Source organism: Balaenoptera musculus, chromosome 3, assembly GCF_009873245.2.
Source record: "Balaenoptera musculus isolate JJ_BM4_2016_0621 chromosome 3, mBalMus1.pri.v3, whole genome shotgun sequence".
Classification (NCBI taxonomy): domain Eukaryota; kingdom Metazoa; phylum Chordata; class Mammalia; order Artiodactyla; family Balaenopteridae; genus Balaenoptera; species Balaenoptera musculus.
The window spans coordinates 153,457,470-153,482,669 of NC_045787.1; the positions used below are offsets into that span (position 1 = coordinate 153,457,470).

A 25,200-nucleotide genomic window follows, 5' to 3' on the forward strand; every position below is an offset into this window, starting at 1 on the left:
ATTCTGATGAAGTCCATTTGTTTTATATTTTGTTGCTTGTGCCTTTGGTGCCATATTTAAGAAACCATTGCTAAATCCAAGGACATAAAGATTGGCCTCTATGTTTGTTTGTTTGTTTTCTTTCCCCTAAGGGTTTTGGAATTTTAGCTCTTGGATCCATTTTGAGTTAATTTTTGCATATGGTGTGAGATAAGGTTCCAACTCCACTCGTTTGCATGTTGAAAACTGGGATATCCAGTTTTCCCAATGCTATTTGTAGAAAGACTGTTTTTCCTTCATTGGATGGACTTAATGCCTCTGTTGAAAAATCCACTGGCATGGGTTTAATTCTTAAGTCTCAATTTCTATTCCATTGATCCTGCAGATTGACTGAATTCGTTTGCTAGCTCTAACAGTTGTGTGTATGTGTGTGAATTTTTTAGGATTTTCTACATATAAACTTTTGTCATCTGTCAATAATTTTACCTCCTACTTCCCAATTTGGATGCTTTTTGCTTTGCTTGCCTAATTGCTCTGGCCAGAGCCTCCAATAAAATGAATGTTGAATAGAAGTGGTAAAGGTGGATGTCTTTGTCTTGTTTCTGATCTTAGGAAGAAAGCTTTCAGTCTTTCATAACTGAACATGATGCTAGTTGTGGGGTTTTATAAATGCCCTCTATCATGTTGAGGATGTTCCCTTTTATTTCTACTTATTGAGTTCTCTTATTCTGAAAGGGTGTTGGCTTTTGTCAAATGCCTTTTCTTCATCAGTTGAGATGATCATGTGGATTTTTCCCCCCTTCATTCTACTAATGTGGTATAGATTGCATTTCATATATCAAGCAGTACTTTAACCCCTGGGATAAATCCCACTTGACCATGATGCATAATCCTTTAATATGCTGCTGGATTCTGTTTGCTAGTATTTATCAAGGATTTTTGCATCTATACTCATGGGGGATATTGGTCTCTAGTTTTTTCTTGTGAGATCTTTGTCTAGCTTTTGTATTAGTGTAATGTTGCTCTCACAGAAATCGTTTAAGTGTTCCCTCCTCTTCTACTTATTGGAAGAGTTTAAGAATTGGGGTTAGTTTTTCTTTAAATGTTTGGTAGGAGTCACCAGTTTTGTAATTTGTGTGCTTGTAAGAATTTTCCCATTTCGTCTAGAGTATGCAATTTGTAGGTGTATAATTGTTCACAGTCTCTTATAAACTCTTTTATTTCTGTGGGGTTGGTAGTGTTGTCCCAACTTTGTTTCTGACTTTGAGTCTTCTCTACTTTTTTCTTAATCAATCTAGCTAAAGGTTCATCAATTTTTTCATTTTTTCAGAGAAACAACTTTTAGTTTGTTGATTTTCTCTATTGCTGTGTTGTTCCCTATTCTATTCATCTCGGCTCTAATATTTATTTTTTAGGTTTACTTTGCTCTTTTTCTGGCTCACAAAGGGCATCTTCTAACTGACTCCTGGCAATAGCCAGCCTCAGGATCACCCTCTCCAGGGTGAGCTAAAAACTTACAGACTGGAATGGCCCAGGCCAGACAGGCACCGTGCTCCCAACGTGACAGCCCAGGCCACCTCCAGGCTTGTTTCACCACTGAACCTCTTCTGGCTGGGTATGACACCTAACAGTTGACAGGCTGACCTGGACTCCCGTGGACCTTCTTACTGCCTTAGGTGCCTTCTGCTCTCTGGGAACCAGAAGGCTAGTTAACTTTAGCTGAGGAGCACTGCCAATGGGCACAGTGCCCTGCCTGCTGCCAGATATTGCCCTCTGTACACTTCTCTCATTCCTTCACAGGTAGCAGTCGTTGTCATCTGTGCCCACAGGCATCCCAGAGCACTCACCCACCCAATGGGTCTGACAACTTCAGTTCTATCTTCACGACTTACAGCACCTGCCTATTACCCTCCCAGGGGTCCTGGCCCTGCCTCCCACTGCGTTCTCAGGCTAGATTCCATCAAGCCCAACTGAGAGTGATGGACTTACCTACTCCCCTCCCCCAGTAGAGGAGAGACCCCACTTCACATACCTTGCTCTTCACCAGGTGAGGGGCAGCTGAGTCCCATTGATGTTGTCTGGTGCCACTGCAAGTGCCAGGCACCAAGGACTTTATGAGACCACAGGAGATGGGGTCAGTGGGAAGGGAATAGTTCAGAGGAGGTGAGAGGGTGATTGATTTTTTGTATAAAAGGTAAAAAAAAGAAAACGTTTACTATTGTGGTAAATAGCAAAAGCTGTACTGGAATATTATATTAAAATCCCATTTCTACTATAGCCTGGGAGTTGTGGTTTTGTTCTTTCATTTCTTGTGTTTAAAAAGAAATAGACACTCTCACTCTTCATTCAATAAGTCTTGAGGGCCATCAGTTTATTGTATGTGGGAGAAGTAGGAAGGGCCAGCTACCCTTCTCTGAAGGACATGCCCAAGTCCATCTTTCACAGAGACGTTTGTTTCAGTATCATTAAACTGGGCAAGGAGCTGAGAAAGCCCCTCAGAACCTGGGGGACTTGGAGGTTGAAGGTACTTTCACAGGCATAGCAACAAGCACTGAAAACTGGGCATCTTTAAAAGTAACTCTTGCCAGGACCATTTCCTGCCCCAGGACAATGGCTGCTTTTCTACACTGGAGAGAGCTTTCTGCTTCTCTTGCTGAGGTATCTTTTGACCACCAACTGGGAAACTGTAGGTCAAACTCTGGAATTCTATAAGCCCTAAGTGGGGAGAATGGTAAAAAAAAAAAAAAAATACAACATGGAAAGGAAAAAGCTAGAGGAAGATTATTTGCAAACAGACTGAGGGCAGGCAGGATTTTTCATCACCCCTCCCCACTAAGGTCAGCACTTTACCTAAATTTGAATATTCCTCTGACTTCAGAATTCCTTTTCCTGCTTATTTGTTATCCAGGGGAAAGATTTGTGATGCAGAGTTTAGGCCTATAGCTGGGTGTCATTCTATAAGCATCCCTGCAATGCCCTGTATAATTGTTTTAACCCAGAAATGCCCTAGATGGCCCCCAGTCCACCATCAGGTACACTGATCAGGTACATCAGGTCACTCCTCTCTGGCTGGGGCGTGATGAATGTACTTTGGTTATGTCAAGGGGATGTCAACCTTTCATGTCGGAAGGGCTGAAAGATGCAGCCTGATCAGCAGGGGAGGAGGTGTACCACCAGGACCAACAATCCATGGGCAGCACACACACAGCTCTACCAATTAAACACTAGAGTGCTTCCCATCTGGGTGGGAAACACACACTGCCCTACACTCACCTGAGTGCCCTCCTGGGGCTTCTCCCAGGACTGGAAGCTAAAGGGCTAATGCCAGGCACAGGGAGGGAGCCCCTGGGACCCTATACAGCCTTCAGCCTGCACCCTGTCACCTATTTTCAGTAACATCCCCTAAATATACAGCCTATAAAGGCAAGAGACAGATGAAATGCAGGGCAATCCCGAGTTACCCTTTCCTCCGTGACGGCTCTGTCACTCAGACACAGAGCAGGGCTCACCTCTCCCAGGCCCTAAGTGATTTGTGCAAGTGACTGTTGAATGCAAGTGGGAGTGCAAGAAGCGGACACAGAATAGAACAAAATGGAGCAAATGATTGTTGAACTACAGATAGCGATTGCAAAGGAGCTGATTATTGATGGCTTAGTGGAATTTGGATGGTGCAGAATGTGCAAGGAAAGATTGATAAGTTGACAGAAACGTGCAAAAGAGTAGTTGTTTTGCAGTGAGTGTGCAAGCGCTGACTGTTAAATGGCACACAGTGGCTGTATAGGAGGGGAAGCTGGAAGAATAGTGAAGAGTAGTTGATAACATGGCCCCAGGGAGTATTCAGTGACTCTTGCAGTGGGTGCAACAAGACTTTGTTGAATAGCACACAGTGGGTGTGTGAGAATAGAAAATTTGATGGTGAGCATGGGAGGAGCAATTGTTAAATGCTGCAAGAGTGTGCTGGAGTGAAAGTGGGATGCACACGCATAGATTGGCTGTTGAACTGCACATGGCGAGTGTGTAAACAGTGACTGAATGGCAAAGAGGTGTGCAAAGTGTGAAGTCAAATGGAAATGACAGTCATTGGCTTTTGAATTGCACAGTGAGTGAGCAAGGAGACACTGGTCAATGTCATAAGAAGTGGGCACTGGATGAAGCAGAGTGACCAGTGAATATGCGGGGAGTGATTACAATGGTCCATTTTACGTGCCAGTGTGGTCAGGTCATGGTGCACAGTTGTTTGGCTAAATGCCAGTGTCTGGATGTTGCTGTGAACTCAACAGACTTTAAGCAGATTACCTTCCATAATGTGGGTGGGCCTCACTGAATCAGTTGAAGATCTTAAGAGCAAAGGACCTAGGTTTCCCAAAGAAGCACTTCTGCCTCTAGACTGCAACACAGAAACCCTGCCTGAGTTTCCAGCCTTCAGACTCAAGACCGCAAGGTCAACTCTTCCCTGGGTCTCCAGCCTATCCTGCAGATTTAACAATCAACAGCCCTTAACACCTCTTTCTACACATATTCTATTGGTTCCATTTCTCTGGAGAATCCTGAAACTCTATTGAGTGTAATATAGGTGTGCAAGAAGTGGAAACTGGATGGTACATACAAGTGTAAAGAGTCTGCAATGACAAAAAATTCTGGACAGGGCAGAATGAGTGCACAAAAAGTGGTTGCTGAATCAAACACTGTTTGCAAAGTGACTTTAGATGGCGGATAGTGGGTGTTCAATGAGTTGAAGTAGTATGGTGCAGAACAGGTGTATGAAGTGTGGAAGAGGCCCAGGTTCCAGCTGGCCTTTTGGGCCCTACCTTGCCTGCAGGGAGACCTTGGGCAAGGCCCTCTCCCTCACTGGGTATGCAGCTGCTAGGGTGGGCTTAGAGTCTCTGAAGGGGAAAGGTGGTGCTGTAGCAAGCAGGAGGGGGATAAACTCACTGGTGCTTTGCCTTGCCCTACTGCCAGCAGGGCCCAGGTGGCACGTCAATGATGTACCTATGACACTTGGGGGGCTTGCATGAAGGACAGCACATGAGGCCTAGAGCCCTGACCAACAGACATCTTTGGCTCAGTGCTGGGGAGGAGGGGGGCACAGGTGGTTCTAGTGTGGGATAGAGACACAGGCCTTTGGTCTTGGGGCTGCCTTGGGCCCCAGTGTCTCCACCCTACACTGAGGGTCTTGCTCCAGTGGGAGATGTGTGGACTCATGCAGGGATGTGGTGCTACTGCACAGGGGGCCCTGCCAGATGAGCCAGCTGCCCTGCACTGCTGAGGATGGGAGGCCTGTCAGCTTGGATGCTGGCCTTTGCTGAGGGAAGGCTCGGGGGGTGGGGGAGAAGAAAACCTAGCCACATGCCACCCCCACTCCTGAGTCCCCAGCACATTCCCAGCCTCCTTGCCGTGGGTCCAAATGGCCAACACCTCCCCATGCACCCCCCCTCACCGGATCCAGTTCCCAGTCCTGGCTGGGACTCACGAGGACAAGGAGCCTGGACCCTCTGGACAGGCATCGGGGCCCCAGGGATGCCAACAGCCAGCCAGGGCATGTCAGACCCCAAAGAGCAGGAATTGTGCCTGGGACGCCGAGGTGACAGTTCAACAGGGAAGTGACACATCCCAGGCCACACAGGAGGACAGAGCTTTATTTCCAGAAGGGACCCTAGCACAGGGTGACTGCCTTCCACACTGGTGCCTCCAGGGTCCCCCAAGGATGTGCTGCACCCGATCCTTGCAGCATGCACTAAAGGGATGTGGTGGCAGCCACAGCCTCCTCCAGCTGCTGTAGGAGCTCCTCTGGCCGTGGTGAGAATGCACTGGTGTCCACTCTCTGGAAGTCAGGGTGGGCCACCACAGACTCCAGCACCTCAGCTATGCGGCCAATGTCAAAAGCGGCCTGCTCGGGGCCCAGCCTGGTGCCCTTGCTGCCCTCCACCTTGCCAGGACCCATCCCCTTCGCCAGGAGGAGAAGCCTCCTTTCAGCAACGACCTTGAGGAAGTGATAAAATTCCTCGAAATTAATCCCGGAGCAGGACTTCATGATGACCTGGGCCAGAAAGGAACAACCAGTGAGCTGCTGCTCACTCACAGCTCTCGGCAAGTTCTGCTGACCCTGCATCGAGTCTAGGCTACAAAGGGCCCTGAGACACGGTCCAGTCCTCGAGGATGGAGACACCTGGGTGCCAGCCGGTGATCACATGGGTCTGAGTCCTGCAGCCTGGAAACCCCAGAACCCTCACTCACATAGGTAGGCCTGGTTGCCACCAGGCCCCCAAGACTACAGATCTAACCTTAGAGACCACACCCTCCCTTAAGACTGCAGGCTGTCCTGGGAGCTTTTCCATACCCTCCCCCCACTGACGCCCTGGGCCAGGTGAGCACACTCTTGCCCTTGACTGTGGTCCTGGTTCAGGTGAGCTCCCTACCAATCCTCCCACCATAGCCCTGGTGAGCCTCATCCTGTGCCCCCCTCCTGCTCAGACCAGTTGTCCCACCTGGCAGTGGTGGTGCCAGTCAGGCATGCTGTCCCTCCAATCAATGATCTCCTGCTGCACGGCACAGAGCTCCTGCTGCAGGAAGTGCCACATGTTGGCCAGGTTACAGCCGTTGACCCAGTTGTGGTTGATGGAGATGGTGTCCTCCTGGAAGGGGTAGGGCACAGGCTGTCCCCGTGAGCCCACAGGGGGCACCGTCCCCTCCCCATCCTGAGGTCCTCTCAGCCTTCCTCAGCTGGGAGGAGCTGCTTCCATTTCCCAATGGGAGCCAGCAGAGAAGAGAGAGCTGGGATCATTTGAATCCACAATTAGCCCAGAATGGGGCTCCCTAAGGGCTGGGACAACCCCACAGTGTATGGACCCCTTGCCCATTGTTGCCCAGGAAAGCAACATGGGAGGGAGGGAAAGAGGCTGGGGGCCCTCAGCAGTGCTGCATGCAGGGAACCAACACAGCCACATGCAGTAACATCCTTGCGCATGGCCTGCCCCATCCCATACCCAGGCTCTCCCAGAGGGACAGCCTACCCACTCTATGGGATCAGGGCGGGTGGGCTCGGCCCTCTCTCTGCAGGAACGCATTTAGGAAGGTGCCGAGGGCAAGGAGAGCTGCTGAGCAGGCCAAGGGGCACAGGTGAACAGGGGTAAGAGTCAGCCCAGTGAGCCCTGTGGCCTGTCTCCCTGACCCGTCTGGGCCACGGCACACGGGGTAGGGAGTGCCCAGCATACCAGGTTGTGGACTTGATGGTGCCACCCACTGGGCACAAACACCATCTCGCCTGCCTCCTGTGTGACCTCCAGTGGTGGGCTACAGTGATCTCGCATGGGGTGTAGGCGGCTATCCAGGAGTGTGGGGGAGGTCACATCGTAGGGCAGGCTACCGTGGCAATCCCGCAGGGCTTCTTCTTGCCCCGGTGGGAAGAAGAACCACTTTTTCCTCCCGCAGATGTTGACGGACCAGCTGAAGGAGCGGAAAATGTCAGCATGGAACGGCGACCTGTGCAAGAGCTTCTGTTGGTGCTGTGTGGCGTGGATGTGGACTTTGCTTCTTCTGAATAGACTGGCCAGGCTCAGAGGCCTCAGTGGTCACCAGCTCTCACACCTGGCCTGTGAGCCAGGTGGGAGGGCCAAACCTCCCCCACCCCAGAACATCACACAGGAGGTGCATGAGTTCTTTCCACAGAGGAAAGACGGAAAGTGGGCTTAGACATGCCAGACCTGGCAGCCAACTCCATGACCTGGCTAACAGGAATCTCTGAGAGGCTCTGGGCAAGAGCTGACACACCAGCAGGAAGGTTCAGGAGAGTGACCAGGGACGGGGTGTAGGATGGTGGGTGGGAGCAGACAGGCGGTTACCAGGTGCCGGTGGGCCCCATGTAGATGAAGCGGTAGTCATCCACGTCCAGGGCATCCCAGTACTCGTTGAGCCAGTCAGATGAGAAGTATATGGGCAGGGTGAACACGCCCTCCGCCGAGGAGTCCCTTTAGAAAGTGGCATGAAGCTACAGCAGAAGTGGCTACAAGCCAACCTCCCGGCACCCACGTCCTGAGTGCATGAAATATCATGAGAGCTTTGAAATTATGTGAATGACCCTGACCTGCCTTCTGGAGTCAGCACCAACCGCCAGAAGTGGGGCCACCTCAGACCACTCAGCCATAGTCCAGCCACCAGATGACCACAGCCCCAAGTGGCCCTAGCTGATCCCTGCCCAAACGACTGAACCAGAGTTGTAAGCAGATGAAATGGCTTTTGGGGGTGCTGTGACACAGCCTAGACAACTTGTACAGGCAGTGACCTAGATGTTCCGGGCTGCTCCCACACCCATTCCAGGATTTCAGCTTCTGGCTGAGCTGGGGTTTAAATGCATCATCTGCATCATGCTGGTTTCCCGAATTTGGGGGCCTCCTCCACTTTTTTAACCACACCAGTGACCTTGATTCTGCCGAGCAGATTCAAAGCCACAGGCCCAGGCATGAGGACAGCCCAGGTACACGGAGGTCCTTTACAACCCCTCACTCCCCTGGATCCATCCCTACAACCCAACCAATGGGCTCCCAAACAGAGGAGCATTCTAAACCAGCCCAAGGGAGAGTGCAGTTCTACCAACAACATGGTCACACAACACTCTCGGTCAGAGGCCTGACAGGGGAGAGCCTTAGTAGCACCAAACTACCAGTAGTTCCCCAAAACACCATGCAGGTCCCTCCGCTGCCATGCCTTTGTACAGTGACAGACTCCTGCTTATCGTTCAAAACCCTGCTCAGATATCACCTCCCCTGTGGCTACCCCTGCATGCCTGATCCAGGCCTTCCTTTGTTCTTTTTATTTTTGGGTTGCCAAGGAAAACGCAAGACACTTCCTCAAGACTGAATTTCAAATAAACAGTGAACAAGTTTCTAGGATAAGTATGCCCCTTGTAATACCTGGGACATACTTATACCCAAAAAACTACTCGTTGCTTATCTGAAGCACAAATTCACAGTGCACGAGTGTCTGAATCTACGAGTCCCCATCTGTGCTGTTGGAATATGAGTCCGTGAAGTCTAGGACCAGAGTCTGGTTGCATCCTAGTGACTGTCTGCTGGGCCAGGTCTCTCTGACAAGTAAGAAGCTGTGTGGCAGATAGTACCAAGGGCAAGCTTTGAGCAGGATGCTGGTGCCCTTCATGTACTCTTGGATTTCTCTTGGGAATCACAAGGGCCTGAATTTTTTTTTTTTTTTTGAGTCTTAGTTCCTGCATCAGCAAAACAAGAATTCGACTGTTCACTCATTCATTAAATGAGCACCTGATCTGTGCCAGGGCCCTGTGCTAGATGGCGGGGGTCTGACTAGGACCTACTCTCTGCTTGTGAAAAGCACACCCCTGGCAGGGGAAATGGCTACAAAACCTGAGGACCATCTCAGAGAGTGGGAAGGCCAGCAGAAGGGGTGGGGCTGCCCACAAGAGCGAGGCGTTTCTCAGAGCACATCCTTTGAGCTCCCCAGGTGGAAGAAGCATGTGGTGAGTGGCAACAGATCTCGGAAGGCCTTGTTAAGGAGTTGGCATTGCTTGTTAGTGATGGAGATTTTTAAATGGGTGGGGCACAGTCCTGCTGGAAAGCTCACTTGGACTTTAGCAGCAGGGTGCAGGACTTGAGGCGGGGCAGCTAGTCTGGAGACTGGCAACAGCCAAGGTGGATGATAACAGGCCTGACTTGGAGAAGTAGGTCTGGACAGGGGAGGCTGGTCCCAGGGGCATCTGAGAGGACAGGCAAAGGCTGGATGCTGCCAGTTAGATGGAGGTGAAGCTGACAAGCATGGTTCTGGGCAAATGTGACAAAGAAGAGGTGGGTACCACAGCCCATCTGTGCCTCTGCCAGGCCCACATTCCTCAAAGCAACCAAGCCTGTGCAGGCATGGTGAGATGGCCATGATTGGAGAGAATGACACTTCCAACCACGCCGAGGAAAGTGGGTTAAATTCCGAACTGGGGAAAAGATGAGTTCCTCCGTGTGCAGCCAGGGCTCACTCAGAACTGAAAAGCAGTGCTGTGGCCAGTGCTCCAGGCTCCTTTACCTGCACAGATGCCAGTCTTTGAGATAGAGACAGCCCCGTGAAGAGGAGTAGTTTCCCTGAATGTACTCTTTCCAGTAGCTGATGTAGTCTCTGAGGGGCATGTGTTCTTTGGGGTTGGAGTTGTATTCCCGGACCCCACAATTTGCAACAGGTACAACCACGTCTCCTGAAAGGAAAGGGTCAGGGACAAGACTTTTCTGAGAGTCCTCCAGCCTGTCAATCCTCCCTGACCCTGTCCGCCCTCCAACTCATTGCTACACCGTCTCCAGGTGAATTCTTCTGGGGAGTGACTCATGCCTTGCCTCCCTCAAGCCCTCTGTGGCTGTCCTCATTTGCGCCCTCCCTCACAGTCCGACCTAAGAGTCTAGTCCTGTGTTTGCACTCCATGCTGTTCTTGCCCGGGGCACTCACGCTCAGTCCTTACCATAGTTCTGAAGCAGATAATCGAAGTTGGGCTTTCCGCTGGGTGTCACCCAGAGCCTCCTGCTGCCCCAGCCCTCGGTGAAGGCGCTGGAGAAAACACACGGTAAGTTAGGGAGCAGGTAACCCTTGAAGAAGTCGGCGTAGGAAAAGGAGTCCGGCTTCTCGATGAAGTCCACACGGTCAAGTTTCGGGCAGACCCTGCGGGGGAGACACCCCTCGAGGCCTCGGAAGTGGCTCTCGGCGAACACGCGCGCCTCCCTGTCCATCCCCGGCCAGGTTCGGCGTCCTGGCGTGCGGGGTGCGTGGGGTGGGAGTCTGCCGGGGGGATCTGGAGGGCTGCCGGGAACAGGGCGGGGCTCGGAGGGGGGGTCGGAGGAGCTGCCGGGCACAAGGAGGGCTGCGGGGCGGTCACAGGGGCTGCGCGGAGTCGGGAGGGGCTGCTGGGGACGGAGCGAGTGCTCGTGGAGGTCCAGAATGCGGCTTCCGGATTCCCACTTCTCTGCTCTTTAAACAGGGAGGTGAAAAAGGAAGTATTTGCTAAACCTACTTCCGGAGTACACGCTCTGAGCACCCGCGGCTCACAGCCCCCCGCCGGCCAGAGCGAAACCGGCGAGGTACAGACACTCATAGGCCGCAGTCGTACCGGAGCAGTCGAGCGGAACCAAGAGCCCGCGGTCTAAGTTCCTGCCGGAGCCTGAAACACAGCGAGCCAGTTCTTGGGCGCATGCTCGCTGCATGCTACCGCCCTCACCCGGCGCAGGTACGGGAGCGGCCCACAGCGCCATCCTCCCAGCTCCGGGTGCCCCGCCCTCCGCGGCTTCAGAGATTGTTGAACGGTGTCGGCCTCGAGTCCTGTCGACTTCGCGCCTCCCCCGCGACTCAGGTAAGGTGTGTCTCCAGTCTGCAGCTGGGCCTGTGCCCTTCCGTCAGGGTCCCTCCTAACGCGACCGCCGAAGTGAGGACTCCTCCTCTTTCCAGCGTTCCAAGGACTACGGAAGGTGGTGGGATGTGGGCTGGGCTAACAGAGAGGCACAAGGGCCAAAGGTGGGGTCTTGAGGGATGCTGGGGACCTGGAGGGGATGCTGGGGGACTAGGGCGATGGTGGAGGCCTAGGGGATGATGGGGACTTGGAAGGAATGCTGTAACTTGCCGGTGATGGTGGGACCTGGTGGGGTTGCTGGGGGACTAGGGAGGTGCTGCGGGCCTAGGGCGATGCTGGGGACCCGGAGGAAATGCTGTGGACTAAGAGAGGATGGTGGGGCCTGAAGGGCATGGTGGGGACCTGGAGGCATGCTGGGGGACTAGGGCGACGGTGGGGACCCGGAGGGGATGCTGGGGGAACAGGGTGGGTCTGAAGTGAAGGTGTGGGGGATCAAGGGTGGGGATATGAGGCTGTGCACACCAGCAGACCTGAAATGGGGGACATCAAAGAGGGACTTGGGTGGGGGTGACACGTCAGGGTCTCAGCATATTGGAGAAATAGATGTCCTTCCTACCCATATCAATATGGAAAGGAAGAAAACAGTTTCATTACTGTATGAGCAGATTACGTGCATGTAAGGCATCTTCAAGAGAGTACAGAGCTGGGCAGAACGTCACACATTTTACACACAAGAAAGCAGAAGAATGAACTGTTAAGACCTCTCTCATCTCCTTGAGGGAAAAATAGATGCACCTGTGTAGTCTGCGGCTGATGAGAGAGTCCTGCCTCAGTTCTGGAGGTCCGTGTTTACCGCTCTGAGTCAGCAGGTGGTGACTGCCCTGTAAAATCTGAACACTGAATTTGTTTCATTCCTGACGAAAGGAAACACTCAAAGGGCAGGGAAGGGGCAACTTCTTCCCCTTTATTAAACAATGAAGATGTAATCTTGTTTATTTACCCTTATAGATGGCATAAGTGAGATTCTGGGGATATGAGGGCTCTGAGCTTTGGAGCGGGGCTTGAGGGGGGACTCTTTCCAAGGGATATGAAGCTTATGCAGAAAGTGAACAGCGAGGACCGGAAGTGGGGAAAGGCAGAGAAGGGGAGGACTAGGAAGAAAGTGAGTTAGGGAGAGTCTGAAGTCCAGGTAGAGGAGGGGTCTAAAGTGGGAGCTGAGAACATGGGCAAGATGGGACAGTGGAGAGTTCGTTGCAAGCAGAGCAGTGTGAGGGGTTGTGTGATTCTGCGTGCACTGTACTCCCTTCCCAGTCTGTCTCATTGTACCTCACATGGTCAAGCTGTGGAATTCTTCATTGGGCCAGTGTTGGGCAGAAAGTTAGAATGCACTGGGAAGTTAAAATGGAGAAAAAGAGTCACCCTTAATTCCATCCAGAGATGAGCATTTTTTTGTTTCCTGATATAGAGTTATCCTTCCAGGCATGCACTCATTCATTTTTTTTCTCTTTGTCCCTCCCTGCACACACACACACACACACACGTCTCTCTTTCTATTTTATATGTATGTAAGTTTATATATGTAAGCTTTTGCTGCTTTTAACTTTTTAAAAAAATTAACAGATGTCAATTTCTTGCCACATATTGACCAGATGTTCCTTAATTATTTGATTTTAGTTGTGGTGAGTGCAGATCATGGAAGGCAAATAGAAAAAGTGTGGGAAGCAGAATGTTCATAATTGTCTAAAGAACTGGGAAATATGGCTCAAAGTTTGCCTCACAGGGGAAATATGAAACTCAGATAGACATTGCCTGGGAAGAATCCCAGGATTCCAGCTTCTGAAGCTCTGTGGTTGAGACTAAGTTTCACAAGAAAGGGGACACTTTAGGCCAGCAGGTCCACATGCTCCCCAGGATTGTTGGGGCAACTGAACCAGTAACTCAGGGTAGGAGAGAAGGTCTCCTTTCTTGAGCATTTGCCCTGGGCCAGGCATTTTGTCCTGTATTTCCCCTAGTTCACACGATGGCTCGCTGGTGTTGACAGTATTATCACAGCTGTACGCATGAGGCTCTGACATAACTAGGGAGAACAGGGGACTGGAACACAGGTCTGTGTCGCTCCAAGGCCACTAGACGGCAGCCCTGGCATCACCTGGGAACTGGTGGGAAATGCAGATTCCTGGACCCCACCCAGAACCTGACTCAGAATCTGGGAGCAGGGTACTGCTCTAAGCCTTGTCACATCTCAGTGACACAGCCACGGAGGGCCAGAAAGAAAAATGGCAGGAGGGGAGTTTAAAAGTTAGCATTTTGTGGGAAATGCAGTGGGAATAACATAAAATCCTAGTTCTCTGCTCTGAGAGGTTAGAAAGATAGCGCGTACCATGTGAATAGGCTATGTTATTGCAGTGAAACACCCCCAAACCTCCCCGGTTGAAAGTGGGAGCCTCTGAGGAGCAGGAGGTGAAGGTAATGGAAAAGACTGGCCACTGGTGCCTGGAGACACTTATCCCACTGTTCTGACTCTAAGCCTTCTTGTGGTCAGGAGTTATTGGAAGGTGTATAAAATGTTGCTTGGTCTGTTACTTTGGAAATTAACTAAAAATAAGATGTTTACTTGATACTGAGTCTACTCCAGGGCACAGGTCTGATGGAAGTGCTAAAAGAGATCCGTTATACTAATTGCAGTGTGTTAATAAGTTCAGTCCCTGTGACCCTTCATTTCTTCCCCAGGAGCATCACTGAGTGGATGAGTCTCAGACACTCTTGAGGTACCTTGCCATGACCTCCCCTCCCCAATTCAGCAGGCATGTTGTGTTTTCACTGGGAGATGTGGGTTCCCGTTTACAGCAGGTGAGGACCGAATAAGAACTCCGTGAACTTAGCATAGAGTGAAGACCTAGTTCAGCAGATAGAGGGAAGAAAACTGTCCACAGAGGACACAGTTAATGTTTTCACATCATATGATTTGTGGTTCACTCAACACATATTTAATGGGTTCCTATGATGCACCAGCATTATGCACAAGGCACCCTCCTTGTAATGTTTGCCTTCTCCATTGTTTTGACTGAGTTGGTCAACATGTAAGCACATTCACAGGCTTTTTGGAATTATGGTGAGTACTGTGGTTGGTGAGTGCTGTGGTTGGTGAAGGGGCAAGGATGCCAATGGAGCAGAGACCTGGAGAGTGAGGTAAAGTTGGCTGTTCAGAGCCCTAGGAGCAGCAGGTGGGGAGCCTGAGACAGGAACAGAGCAGAGTAGAGAGAGGGTACGGGCTGGGCGGTGAGGCTGTAGTTAGTAAAGCCTACGTGACTTGGGTGGCGACTTTGGAGTTTACTCGAGGTACATAGGGAAAGGTTTCAGCAGAAGAATGATATTTTCTAATTTTGTTTTATGACTGTCACATTGGCTGCTGGCTAGAGAACGGGTAGTGGGGGGCAGAGTGAAACAAGGAGGTCAGGTGGGAAGTTGTCCAGGAGAGTAATGACAGTGTTGCATAGTCGTGTGGCTGTGGGGATGGGGGGCGGTGCAGAGGGCAGATGTGAGATTCAACTGCCAAAACTTGCTGACGGATTGAGAGGGATGAGGAAGAGGGGATCCAGGAGAACTCACCTGGCAGTGCCTTCACTGAAATGCAGGAGCAGATGGAGGGGCTTGCTAAATTGCAGATGCCTGTTAGATGGTCAGGTGGAGATGCCCAGGCAATACTTAAGTCTCAGAGAGTCTGGGCTGGAGAGGGAAGTTTGGCAGGGCAGGCAACAGCTGGAAGGTGATATTTAATGCCATGAAACTGTGTTGACTGACTTAGAGAGTATTGATTAAGAGGACCAAGGTTGTGACCTGGTCATTCCAGCATTTAGCAGTCAGGTGGAAGAGGAAGAATCAGCAGAGGAGACTGAAAACAGGCCCCAGGGGGTGGGAGACCAGGGGAGCATGGTGTCCAGGAAACCAAGACATGATGTGTCTCAGGAGATGGGCAGGTGTGTTGGACAGAGGTTAGAACAGATGTGGGCATTGGATTTGGCCACCTGGAGGCCTGGACAGAGAAGTGTCAGTGAGTGGCGGGGACAGGAGCCTGTCTAGAAGGGGAGATTCCTGGCGGGTGGCTGGGGGGCAAGCACCGGGAAGCATTTGGAGTCTCTTGGAGGAGCAGTAAGTGGAGAGGACTGCGGGGATGTGGGGAGGGTGTCTGCTTTCAGATGGTCTTAGAGCGTGAGCGTAAACTGATGAGATGATGTAGGACGGGTTGGTAAACTATGGCCCGTGGGCCAAGTCTGGCTGCCACCTGTTTTACAAGTGAAGTTTCATTGGAACAGCCTCACCCCTTTGTTTCTGTATGGTCACTGGCTGCTTCTACTCTACGATGGCAGAGTAGTTTAAGGGAGACCATGTGCTCACAAAGCCTGAAATATTTACTACCTGGCCCTTAGGAAGAAAACAGCATGCCCTTTCCAGGTGTTGAAGGGATGGAGACCAGACTAGAATCTGGTCTTTGAGGGAGGGAGCGGGGACACTGCTTCCCGCAAACTGTGCACGGAGACCAGAGGAAAGGCAGGACACCCAGGGACAGGTGTGGTATCAGAGTCCTCAGCTGAGGGAGAAGGGAGGGTGTGGGTGGGGTCATTCTAATGCACACGGGAATGTTGTTCTCACTTTGGCCCTTCCACTTAATCCTCATTTATTTTGGTCTGTTGGGAAAGCTGCCATGGAAATCTGTGGTAGGAAAAGTTGTGGCCACAGGTTTTTCCTTTTGCTTTTTCCTTGGTATTTGTCAAACCTGAGTACTTTTCTCATATTTCTTGTATTAGTACAATCATGAGAAGTGTTTTTGTTCTTCTCTTAAATTTTCTTTCCTCTAACTTTTATCTCTTTTTGAATTTTAGAATAGTTTAGAGCTGATATTGTCCTTGGGTCTTTTAGTTATTTTCATGGTTAAACAGAGGCCCAGAAGATGAAATAGCTTTTCCGCAGTCATAAAGTTTGTGGCAGAGCTGGAGTTGGAACTACAGCATGGTTCCTTGGATGCTGCAATGCCAGACTCAATAATTCTTTGGGGAATTTGTGCATAATCTCACTCAGTGCTCAAGGAATACCTCTCAGAGTACACATTCAGGAATGACAGCTCGGGTCAGGCAATTGTTAATATAAATTCAATTTTCATGCTAAATCAAAGTCTCAAAGTATGGGGAATAGCGGTAAACAAGATATGGCCCCTCCTCGACTCTCTTGGGGGTGGTTTATGGCAGACAGGGGGTGGCCAAGTGGCAGGAGGCTCTTTTCAGCCAGGAGGACCAGAATCTAGCTGGTTTCAGGGGCTGACCCGAGCTGTGAGCACGTTGCACTGACTGAGGCCAGAGGTACCTTGCGTCTGACATTTGTCTTGGACGTGGAAACACTGAAAACCATGGTTGATGGGGTTAGTAGTCCCTAATTCTGAGAGTAAAAACTTTTCTATTATTCACATCTGAATAACTGCCGAGTGGCCTCATGGCAGGACAGTGCTAGCAGGTTGTGCAGGTGGCTCGCCGGGGACCTCACAGCTCATGGGGGACTGTAGGTGTGTCAGTCATAAAAGTTGAAGGTCTACACGTCCTTGCTTCCCTGTCCTGTGAGAAGCCCTAGTCCAGCGACACTCTGTAGTCTGTTTTATGTCTGTTTCAGAGTGCTCAGGTGAGTGTCCTTCTCACTAGGGAGAAAGGTCTGATGAAGACACTTTGGCTTTACAGTTCTGTTTGTCCAGAGTGAACCATCGTTAAAGAGGAAAGGCACCCTCCCAGCTGATCTGCCCCACGCAGGGAGCTTCCACACAATCCCACTGTGTGCAGGGAGCTCACAGATAAAGTCCCTAAAGAAGACGACACCAGTCTTCTGTACAGGAGGTCAGGAGTTTTAAACACCTGAGATCTTCATTAGCTTTCCAGTGACATAAGAGCATGGGTTTCCTGGATCCTTTACAGAGCCCTGCTGAGTTGGGAGTATGAGATTGTTTGTTTGTAGTGTTGAGATTCCGCTTGGTCTGGCATTCATCATCATGTTGCCTTAAGAAGATGGATTCTTGGGTTTGTGTCTCCTTGGGGAAGTTTCTGACCCCATAAGCCTCAGGCTCCTCTGTGACTCAGAATGGTCATTCCTACTGACGCACAAGAAGGTGGCACCAGACCTGAGAGTGGAAAGTCTCTGCTTCTTCCTGCTCCAGCCCTGCTACATTCTTCAAGTAGGAGGTTTGCCTTCCTTATAGTCTTAATCTGCAGTAGTCTCTTCTAGAATGTTCTTTACCACTTACTGTTTTTGCAATTCAGTGCAAGGATCTGCAGTCTTATTGTTGCTTATCTTTAACTGTATATGTTCTGTCTCCTTACCCCTGTACCCTCTGGTCCCTGCACTGTATTGTATGTCCTTAAATATGTAGGTCCTAAGGCTATTACTTTTTCAGAATTGACACTCAGAGAAAACACTTGAAGATGCTAATGCTCCTGAAAGAGTATTAGCCAAGCTATCAGTGGACTTTTAGAGCTTCTGCCATGATAGAGTTGTGCTCATTCATTTGTTGAATGAAGTGAGTTGGAGATGATCTCTGTGGTCGCTCCAGCCCTGACATCATTTTGTTGTGATGACAAAATTCTCATGCTTAATATGGCAGCTTTCTTTTAGGTTTGTCCTAATTTCAGGTATTAGTAATTAGCAGAGCTGGTAAACTGGACTGATTTGTAGTACTGAGTAACGGGTTGATTGGCACATATGCATATCTGGGAAGTTTGGGTCAGTCCTTGCTACTGTGATTAAGAGAAGTTCTAGAGTGTACTTGGGAAGTACTTCAATCTGATTAACATAGGAGTTAAATTTATTTCTCTTATAATGGAATCAAGTTGTTTGGCACTTTAGTTTTGTGTACACTAGGCATATTCTTCCTTCTTTTTTTCTCCTCTTTTTCACTGTCATGTTTGTTTTTGTGGCCAGGTGCTGTCTATAGCCAACTCTGATCAGGTGGTGAAAACTAATGAGACCAAATGACAGATTCTGGGTATGGTGATGTTTTAGCAGTCGTTAAAGAAATGGAATCAAGAGTAGACTCTTCACATTCCTAATAGATGAGCTGAGTTAGTTCTGTAGATACTTTGTAGTATTCACAATGATTATAATAACACCTGTAGCATATATTAGGTACCAAGTACTCTTCTAAGCACCTTTCACGTTATCAGTTCAGTTAAGCCTTACAGCTGCAGTGTGGGATAGGTACAATTATTATCCCATTGACAGATCAGGAAGTGGAGGTAGCGGGGCTGAGTAGCCAGGGGTCACACACAAATGAGTGGGAATACCTGCCATTGTCCGTATGAAAGGTTTGTGCTGTAGTCTTCCAGCTGTGCTGCTACCTAAGGCAGTGATTTCAGATGTTTTTGAAATTGTAATGCCCAGCTGAAATTTAGTTTTGGTATATCTTTCATATGTACATTTATTATTAATTTTTAATAAAATTTTATATTATTACTAAATATTTAGTAAATCCTTCATTGAAGTATTAATGAAGAAAAGTGAACAAATCATGAGAACAGAAAATGCACAAATCTTGAATTATCACAAAATTAATACACCCAGGGCAAGAAATAGAACATTACCAGCACCACAGAGTCAAGGCCTCCTTTCTCCCCAGTTATAACCACCATTCTGACTCCTGTTTCTGAACTTTTCATACTTATTTTTAAAATGAATTAAAGTTTGGGGAAAGTTTTAATTCCCATAAGTCAAATAGAAACATCCTAGGGTGTTATGAATTGATAGAGTTGATTTGTAGAGTTTGCTTCCTAAATATTTAGCTTAATAGAGATTCTCATATGAAGAACCCATACCCAAAGTAGAATGATCTTTGTGTTGCACATCACTGTTGGGGATTGTGAAGGGTCTGAGACTTTATTGCGGGTTGAAGAGTGAGCCTGTCATAGTTTTGTAGATGTGGCAGAAGAGAGGAGGCCCTCTGTCGGAGAGAAAGGGCCTGTTATGCGTGGCACAGCAGGATTCATGTGTGCATCTGTTCCCCTTGCCCCCTGCATTCTGAGGGCCCAGGTGGATGCTGCATATACCATGGGTTTGTGTCACAGCTTATGAGGGGACTGCTAGCAAATCTGCCCAGCACTTGCCTCCACGGGGACACTGACCTATTATCCTGGTCAGGAAACAGATCTTCTTTCAACCAGGAGGGAGACACTGTCCACAGTTATAAGGAAGATACTCTGGGACAGTTTTTGGTACATAAAATTTTATGTTAGTTTTTGACATAAAATGTGGAGAAGCACCATGAAGAATTGCCTCCATAATGTCCATACCTTGTATGTACAGTATTTCATTAAGCAGTAGGATGAGACCAGCCTGAGCATTGACCTCAGCTATGCTGAGGGTCACAGATGGACAGATACCATAAACCACGAGTGTCTGTTCCATTCATTCAGTCACAAAGTATTTCCTGAGTTAGGATTATGAATAAAATATGGTCATTGCCCTTTGAGAGCTTGCAGTCAAATAACAGGTGGTCATCCTACCATTTAACAGGTACAGTAAGTGTGTGTAAGTTCCATACAGCCCCACAAGGGAGAGAGGGTGGGAGAGGCCGAGGGCTGGATGGGGCCTCTCTTACTCTGGAAAGAAGATTGCAGTGGCAGTGGGGGGGTATTTTGGAGTACCAAGGGCAGGAGACCAATTAGACTGCCACTATAGTCCACTTAAGACTTCCTTACATTCCTTATCATGCCTACAACCCTGTGAGCTTTGGGGTTTTGTTTGCATTAACATACTTCATATTTAATGATACATTGCCTAATCTCAAACCACTTTGTTTCTTTATAATTAGGAATCTCAATTCAATGCAGGTTCTTCAGGTGCAGGTACTTCCTTTTTGTTTTTTGCTCTCCAGGCTTGTGCTGCTTGATGTGGCATCTAGTACAGTAATTACATTGAAGAGTCTGAGTCTTTAGAATATAACTCAATGAGGAAGTTTATAGAATTCCAGTGGACTCTAAGCTCCATGAGCCAAGGACTGTGTCGTTGTTTCTTTTGTACTTGCAGCCCAGCATGGCATGGTGGGGGCTTAAAACTTGTTAACCAAATGCAGAGAATCCCTGTACCCATTCTGTGAAAGTCCACACATTTCAATATTTTTAGAGATAATATGTCTTCTCCTATTTTTATAAGTGAAATCATGTCATAATTAAACTCATGTGTGTGTGTGTGTGCACGCACGCGTGTGCGTGCATGCAAGAGAGAGAGAACGAGGAGGGAAAGAAGGAGGGAAGGAAGGAAAGAAAGAAGGAGAGAAGGAAGAGAAAGGAAAGAAGAAATACCACATTACAGGTAGACCTCTAATTGGAAGAGCATTGGACTAGGCATTACCCTGCCTAGTTCTAGCCATGTTAATATCATGAACTTGTGGTTTGACCTTGTACAAAGTCCTCATCTTTTCTTGGCCTTATATTGTTTATCTGTACAATGAGAAGATTGGACTAAGTGTTCTACAAGGGTTGTTTCAAATCTGTCATTCATGACTTTTTAAAATGCATCGATAGGGAATTCCCTGGCAGTCCAGTGGTTAGGACTCCGCGCTCTCACTGCTGAGGGCCTGGGTTCAGTCCCTGGTCGGGGAACTAAGATCACACAAGCCGTACAGCACGTCCAAAAAAAAAAGCATTGATAAGTGCAAATGGTAGATAAGAATAGTACACCTTTGTTATGTATAACTATATAAAACTATATATAAAATATATACATATAATTATATAATCATGTAGAACCCTGTAAAATTAGTTGGGATTACAAGAATGGAAAAGGTTGTCTGTAGGATTATTTTCTATATGAAACTAAGTAAATTTATAAAAATTTCAAAAGGAGAATGTTAGTTTGGAAACTTGTAGAGTGTGTAGTTGATAGGGGTAATCACAGCTGATGGTGTTCCTATGAAGAATCCTTGGGTGGTCGTTTCCAGTGATTTTCTTCTTTCGGTCACATCAGCTGTGGACCCTGGTCCCAGTGGGGGTGCTGTGGTGGGTGAAGAGCCCCTGGGGACCTTGATGCTTTGGATCAAGCACAAGTCTGGCCCCAGCCCTTACCTCTCTGCTGATTAGGGCAAGGTCTTTATCCTGCCTATCACAGGTGGTGTGAGAGTCCTTGCTAGGTGGGGACCTGGCCATGTGCTGGAGTCTCCAGTGTGCTTGGAATCCAGACCATACCGTTGCTGTCAGTGTCCTAGTGTCTCTCGTCCAAATGTGATGTCCTATTTTAGGCTCATCTATCCACTAATTTGTCCCCCTCTCCTTCAGAGGCAGAGTGACCTTGGCCGTGGTACAACTGACCTAGGAACCAGATGAGCAGAGACATCTGCATCCACACCTGGCCATGCTCCTATTATTTAGAACTTGAGAAGCAATGGGTCCCTGGAAAACTTTCATTAACTTCTCTCTCACTAAAATTTATGACTGATAAAACTAGAGAAATTCTTGTCAACTTTCCCCTTTCTAGTATAATTGAGATCAAGAAAGAAGCTTCTCATTTTATCTTCCGTTCTATTACCATCCTGGAAAAGGACCACAACAAGCACTGGTTCAGTTCCTTGCAGCCTAGTCGAAATGTCGTTTTCAGCATCATCGAGCATTTCTGGAGAGAGTTGCTGTTGTCCCAGTCAGGAGCTGCTGTTGAGGAATCATCCTCCCCCATGACCAAGGGGAAGGAGTTGACTGGTCTGATGGCCTGTACCCAGAAGCGTTTGGAAGACACAGCCAGAGTCCTCCACCATCAGGGCGAGCAGCTTGACAGTATCTCGAGAGGCCTGGACAAGATGGAATCTGACCTGGATGTGGCTGACAGGTAAACAAACACTGTAATCCTAACCTGACCTTTGGATGGCTGTGGTATGGTATCTTTTCCATCATCCTGTATTTATTACACATTCAGCCTTCTGAAAACACAAGCTGTGCCCCTGTTGTGGACAGTTACACTGGGCTGACTGCTGTGGGCGTGCAAGTAATGAGGGCCAGCGTTCGCTAAGTGTGCAGTATGTGCCAAGGACAGTTTTAAGTGTTGAAGGGGGATTACCTCACTGAATCAGCAGACAAGCCAAGAAGAGTGTGTTGTTCTTCATTTTACCCATGGGGAAACTGAGGCTGAGAGGCCGGGTAATTTGTTCAAGATCACACACACTAAGTTTGTTAGCGTAGTTTATCTTAATTTCTTTTCCATAGCTGTAGAGCAGCAAGGTTTGAGCCAAAGCATTTTGGCTTCAGAAGCTGCCATCTTAGCCACTGCATTAGCCACTCTCAAACCTTCAGTCTTGGGGACCACCCCACCCACCTTAAAAACTGAGGACCCAAAGAGCTTTTGTTGATGTGGGTTATATATACCGCTATGCATCATATTTTTTTAAAACTAAGAAATTAAATAATTATTTATTTAAAAAGTACAATGATAAATCCATGACCTAGTAATGTAAATAACATTTTTTTTAATGAAAAATAACTTTTATAAAGCAAAATGTGTAGTGAGAAGAGTGGCACTGTTTGAGATTTTTGTACCTCTCTTTAAAGTAAAGCTTAGCAGAAAACAGCTGGATTCTCATGCCTGCTTCTGCAGTCAGTCTGCTGTGATATCACAAGTCACATGGTATCTGGGAACTCCACTCTACACTCATGAGAGAATGAGAGTAAAAAGCCAAATAGCCAAATAGTGTTGTAGTATTGTATGAGGTGACTTTGACCTCCCAGACTCCTTTGGAGGGTCTCAAAGACCACACTTTGAGAAGCGCTGCACTGACTATAAGACATATAAAGTAAGTCAGGGATCTTAGAGTCTAGTAGTAGGAATAACCTCTCCCCCATGTCTGGAATGGTTGCCTGAGAGCTCAGGATGAGGTGGCAGCCTCTCAGTGATGGGCCCTGAGTGTGGGCTCCCCCGTCTCTCAGACCAGGGCTGCATGGCTGCTGTTTGTGAGACCCCTTGCCTCTGAGTGACCCCACTCTGCAGTTACCACCTGTTGCTATTTCTAAGCACTGTGTGGTAAAGGGCATCGTGCTAGAGCTACAGGGAACAGGGCCCTGCATCTTATTCTTAGAGGGGGTGCTTATGGTGGTTGAGACGTAAGATCACCAGACCTTTGTGAGTTTTCCTCATGGGAACATGGCTAGACATTCTTCCATCCTCCCTTGCAGTTTGGGGTTTATATGACTGAGTTGTGGCAGAAGTGATGTAGGTCACTTGCAGGCCTAGTCTCTAAAAGCCCTCCTACCCAATCTCTAGTACTGTTTTCCCCTTTACCTGCTGGAATCCTCCAGGACTTGAAGGCCTTAGGACAGAAGCATTAGTTAGACAGAGTTTAGGACCTCAAATGGCTTCCCAGAACAGAACCCTGACCCCAGCCCTCAATTGGACTACAGTGTGAACAAGAAATAATCCTCTGTTGGGGCTAGGCCCTTAAGATTTCGGGAGTTGTTTGTTATAGCAGTCAGCCCTCGCAGACTAACACAACATTCCTGTAGGAAATTGAGACACCTATTAAATATCTTCAATACATAACAGGACATAGAGACTGGAGATTTAGAAGAATGTTCATTTGCACTGGAAATCAAAGAAATGCACACTAAAATAATGGAAATCTTGGTTTCAATGATCAAATTAGTAACAATTAGAAGTAAGAATACACAATACCAACTGAGGATAGTGAATAAGCATTTTCATACACTGCTTATTAGGAATGACAATTGGTATAATCCTTTTGGAGAACAATTGGGTGGTTTGTAAATGTTCTTTTGACAAACAACAAAGTGAAAGGATGAACCTGAGGCTGGGAGAAAGTATTTGTGATACCTACCCATATCCCAACAAAGGATTAATACCCAGCTAGTTAAAGGCAAAATGAGAAAAAGGCAATTCAGCAGAAAAGTTAGTAAAGGCCGTTGACTGGAGTTTAGGCTAAGAAGCTACTATAACAGAGATCCAAAAATATTGTGATTGAAATAAGCTAGACCTCCATATAATGGTCCAAAGGAAGGTAGTTATCCCAGGCAGATAGAAAGCTCTGCTTTAGGCCTTCACCTCTAGCTGCATGTTGTCTAGAAGGTCTCCTGTCATATCACATGGCACCATCACTACATCAAAAGTTGCTGGTATCACTCATTTGCAGCCAATGGGAAGGGGGAACAAAGAGGGAGGCCAGGGAACCTTGTCTTTAAGAAGGTGACCCCAAAGTTGCACATATTACTTCTGCTCATATCTTACTGGTAGGACTTAATCTCATAGTTACACCTAGGAACAAAGAAGCGGGGTAGTTGTGAGAGATTACTCAGGTATTCCATTATGGAAGGAAGAACAGGAAAATGGATACTAGGGATCATTAGTTGTCTCTGCGACAGTGTCTCACAAATAGAAATCCCAAAAGACCAATGAAAAGGGAGTTCAGCATCCCTTGTAATTAGGGAAAGGTACATTAAACCAACACGTGTATTAGTTGGGTAACACCAGCTGTTGGTTAAGATGTGGGGTGATAAGCACTCTAATGTTTTTGTCAATAATATGAAATGGTTCAGCCACTTAAGAGAGCAGTTGTCAATACCTAGTGAAGCCAGAGGTGCACAGACCCCATGACTGTGACCTTGCTCTTTCAGATGTGTATCTTAGGGAAACATTGGCACTTGTGCACAGTGTGTGTGGACATGAACTTTCATTAAAGGATTGTGGACGGTAGCAAGCAATTGCAATCAGTTGCTTCTCAAGGGGGATTGGGTATCTAAGCTATGTTTTAGTCACAAAATAGACTAATTCTTTCATGGTAACTGTTATATGTTAGATCTATACGTATCAGCTTGAATAAATCCCAAAGCAGTATTAAAAAAACAAAGCAAATTGCAAAG

The 25,200-nt window shown here is 48.1% G+C and overlaps 2 protein-coding genes across 13 annotated transcripts in view; one reads left to right on the top strand and one right to left on the bottom strand.

The window, feature by feature from the left end:
- Positions 1–5,595: 5,595 nt before the first annotated feature.
- JMJD4 (jumonji domain containing 4) lies at positions 5,596–10,944 on the bottom strand. 4 transcript variants are annotated; one of them, XM_036846046.1, is made up of 6 exons: positions 10,442–10,944; positions 10,018–10,183; positions 7,818–7,943; positions 7,191–7,422; positions 6,465–6,611; positions 5,596–6,145 (listed from the first exon to the last, which is right to left on the bottom strand). In XM_036846046.1, exons 1-6 carry the CDS (start codon positions 10,704–10,706, stop codon positions 5,714–5,716), a joined length of 1,368 nt encoding a protein of 455 aa, XP_036701941.1. In that variant the 5' UTR covers positions 10,707–10,944; the 3' UTR covers positions 5,596–5,713. The 4 variants fall into 4 exon arrangements, with proteins under 4 accessions (XP_036701941.1, XP_036701940.1, XP_036701943.1 ...); XM_036846045.1 differs by having other exon boundaries at positions 7,191–7,458; positions 10,442–10,943; XM_036846048.1 differs by having other exon boundaries at positions 5,714–6,016; positions 10,442–10,941.
- A 155-nt stretch (positions 10,945–11,099) lies between these two features.
- The window catches only part of SNAP47 (synaptosome associated protein 47), a 157,653-nt gene continuing 143,552 nt past the window's right edge, over positions 11,100–25,200 (top strand). For all 9 annotated transcript variants that reach the window (XR_005019222.1, XR_005019223.1, XR_005019224.1 and 6 more), the window contains exons 1-2: positions 11,100–11,323; positions 21,622–22,165. Coding sequence is in view for 6 of the 9 variants with exons in the window: in XM_036846053.1 (XP_036701948.1) it covers positions 21,666–22,165 (500 nt within the window). In the remaining 3 variants the exon portion in view is untranslated. The remainder of the gene's footprint in view (positions 11,324–21,621; positions 22,166–25,200) is intronic.